The sequence below is a fragment of the Otolemur garnettii genome, unplaced genomic scaffold, assembly GCF_000181295.1.
Source record: "Otolemur garnettii isolate 467f Iridium unplaced genomic scaffold, OtoGar3 scaffold00018, whole genome shotgun sequence".
In the NCBI taxonomy this organism is placed as follows: domain Eukaryota; kingdom Metazoa; phylum Chordata; class Mammalia; order Primates; family Galagidae; genus Otolemur; species Otolemur garnettii.
In genome coordinates this window covers 27890828-27894232 of record NW_003852413.1, presented here as the reverse complement: position 1 = coordinate 27894232, position 3405 = coordinate 27890828, and the positions used below count along the sequence as shown (strand labels likewise).

Here is a 3405-nt window from a genome sequence, read left to right as displayed (position 1 = left end):
TCTCTTCCACGGCCAACAATCCATGAGGAGCAAGGGATAGGGGTATAAGAGAAATATTTCTCGAGCACCTAGTATGCTCACACGTGATTCAGTCTCCACGGCATCCTCCTCATCACCAGCAGGGAAACTAAGACCTAACTTAACCTAAGATAGGTGAAGTACTTTTTCCAAGGATGCCCACCCAGCTGGTGCCCAATGCCAGTGACTCCAGTGTCTGTGCACTTCCCACTGCTCGGCACTACCTCCTACCAGGCACACTCCTACTGCCACTCCGGGATAATGGGAGTGACTACCGTGCTGACTAAAGACCACCAGGGCACCAGTGCCTAAATGACCACAGCTGTTCCCACCTCACCAAGCCCTCCAGGGAAGCAATGTAATCCTTATTCCTCCTTTCTCCTTCTCCAGGAATACCTCCAATCCAGTTGGGGAAAAGAACAGGTAAATGTTGCCCAGACCTTGCCCTCAACATGCCCCCAGCTGTCCTGGCCACTGACAGATCAGGGAGGTGAGGGAGGTGCTCTGGTCAGAAGCATGCCAGGCTGGCTTTGCTGCATGGAGGGTGGAGCAGTGTGGTTTGGCCACATGTTAGTCTTTCTGGTTGTTTCCTTAGAGGGGTGGTCTACACGCCTAGGGAGTGGTTGCAGGGATAGGAGGAGATGGCGGTGCATCTAGTTCTGCCAACATTTCAAAATTACCTTGGATCTAAAGCCTGGAATTGGAAAAAATGAATCAACCACCAAGGAGTGCTCAAAGCTTCAATCCTCTGTATCTAAAAAGGCTCTTAAAAGTGTAAATCTGGCTGTTACCTTGCTTAAAACCCTGGAGCAAAAAAAGGGAAAACAAAATCATAAGAAAACCAATCAACCTGGACCCACCATCCCCCAGTGCTCTCAGGATCAAGTCCAGTCCCCTGGCATGACTCCCCTCATCCTGTGGGGCTGGCCTTGCTGACTTGGCCCCAACCCCATCTCAAGTGGCTCCCCTACCCAGACAGAGCTTCTCTCCTTAGCACACTGTACTGTTCGTCCTGCTGAGTCACATGGCTGGTGTCCCCAAGTGGAAATCCCCCAGTGACTAGGCAGAGCCAGCCATCACCTCTGTATCCCAACTCCCAGCAGTTTCTGCCTATTAGAGGCGTGTTTGTGAAGGAAAAGCAGAAGGGAGAATGGAGGAGGAGGGGGAAAGAACCAGTGATTGAACCAGTGAATGAATGAGCCAATCCTTGGTGCTTCCTCAACCCCCAGATGATTAAAAAGTGACTCCGTGTGCAGGGCCCCAGCCCCAGCCTTCCCTGATTCCCCAGGCAGCCTCCCTCTGTTCCCTCTCTCTGGCCCTCTTCTCTCTCCAGCACCAGGGTATCAGTTGGAACAAGCGGACCAGGGCCTTCTGGGCAGAAGACCATCCACAGAAGGTAGGCAAGGGCCAGTGCACAGTTACCTGCCAGTGTGGAGGGCAGTGGGGCAGGCAGCTGGACAGACAGGATAGGCTCTGCACAAGCCAGCAGCTGAGGTACAGGGAGGTGGTCTCTCTGGTGGTCCAGGACTGAAATAACTGTGGCCCTGAAGCCACACCCTCTTCATCCCTAACAATCCAGGGCACGCTCAGTCCCACTCCCACCCCTGCCCCGTAGGGCCAGCAGTACCCACAAGGAATGATGCACAGTTTTCCAGACCCTGGAACATCCCTTATTCCCTCACCATCCATGGAGTTCTGATCATTGATGTTACTCAGTCCTGCCTTCTGTCTTCAGAGACTTTCTGCCTTTGACAATTGTAAATAAGTGCAAATCACCCTGGGAGGGGTAACACCCCAAGCAGTTATCAGCTCACACCTTCTGGCAGGGGCCACACCCCCAAATGGTTCCCAGGGGCTGGGAATGAAAGTAAATGAATTGTACTGGGGAAAGACTGCAGCTCACCTGAGCAGGCACAGAGGCAGGCAGTGGGTGCCCCAGTGGTCAAGAACACTGAGCCCCAGCCTGCCTTCCTCAGAGCCAACCTCTTCCCCTAGAGCTGCAGACTTCTGGGCCTTCCCCAGCTCCCTCAGCAGAACACCTACGAGAGCCCTTCCTTTCAAAGGGCCATGGAAGTCACCCCAATACCAAATAGGAATAAATGTCCCTCCATGCGTGGTGAGGGCAGGGAGCTTAGAAGTTGTCATTCATCAGAGATGGAAAGCTACTTGCCCAAAGTCACACAGTAAGCTGATAACAGAGCCAGGACTTAAAGCTATGCCTCCTGTTTCCTAGTTCACAGCACTTCTCATGTCTCCAGAAGGGCTTTGGGACTTTGGTATACCCTTCCCTTCTGTTAGAGAGGATAGCTGTGGATTGGTTCTGCCCATGCTCTGGAGGTGTTAGTGATCGAATATTGGAAGACAGAGTAGATAAACCTGTAATTCCATTGCCCTAGGTATGTCCAGACAGGAAAAATAGGGGCTGGGGAGATGGGTGGCCTTCACTTGGGTGATCAGGGAAGACTCCAAGGGTGGAGGAGGCAGACAGGACTCTCCTAACCACTGTCCATGTACCAAACTCTCCCCAGGCAGAGAGGATGAGGACCGTGGTTCAGAGTGAGAGCTTCTACTATGCACTTCTCCCTACCAGGATGTTATAGCTGACCAGCCGGCAGGCCAGATCCCTTCTCTGTGTGTCTTCTGGCATTTCACACCAGCCCCGAACTGAATTTGCTGAGCTTTTTCCAGGACGGTCAGTGTCAAGCAGCAGTTGTGCATGAATGCACGGTTCTCACCCTCGAGCTGGAGTGTCCCTGCCCCCTTGCTCTCAGAGCCCTCATCTGACTGTACAGCAGGGGCAAGACTCACATATGCTGTACCCCTGTGCCCAGCACATAGTAGGGGTTCAATAAAGGAGTGAGCAGTGAATGGCTCCTTCTCCAGTGCATGGCAGAGGGCAGGAGCAGCCTCCCTAGCATTTCAGCAGGCCAAGAAGCCTTTTCAGAATTGCACAGAGAAATGCTAGATGACCCTGATTGACCTTGGATAGAAAAATAGGCTGAGGACACAGGTGAGGACGACAAGTAGGAATGGGAAGGTTGTAACAGGGTGGAAAAGTACTGCAGGCATCTTGGAGTGGAAGGGATTTAAAGGCAAGGAGTCTTTTTTTCCCTTTAGGATCCTATGAAGCCCCAGCCTGAAAGAAGACACTCTCTCCCTACCCACAGTCATGATCACAGGGTTCATTCAAATCCACATGTCTCCTGACTTGGGGACGAATTAGGTCCCAGATCACTCACCAGTTCTTTTGTATAAAGTGGCCCTTCAACTAACTGCTTTGTTTTCAGGTCAGTTAGGAGCGGGGCCTGTAGCACAGTGGTTACAGCACCAGCCACATACACCTAGGGTGGCGGGTTCAAACCCAGCCCCAGCTAGCTAAACAACAAC

General features: G+C 52.3%; 1 protein-coding gene across 2 annotated transcripts in view; it reads left to right on the top strand.

Moving 5' to 3' along the window:
- The window catches only part of TAC4 (tachykinin 4), a 9045-nt gene extending 6465 nt beyond the window's left edge, over window positions 1–2580 (top strand). Inside the window, exons 1-2 of one of the 2 annotated variants that reach the window (XR_002772405.1) lie at window positions 1349–1414; window positions 2547–2580. Coding sequence is in view for 1 of the 2 variants with exons in the window: in XM_003786485.1 (XP_003786533.1) it covers window positions 2547–2578 (32 nt within the window). In the remaining variant the exon portion in view is untranslated. Of the gene's footprint in view, window positions 1–1348; window positions 1415–2546 lie in introns of those variants that run through there. The other variant, XM_003786485.1, reaches the window with a different exon arrangement.
- The last annotated feature ends 825 nt before the right edge of the window (window positions 2581–3405 follow it).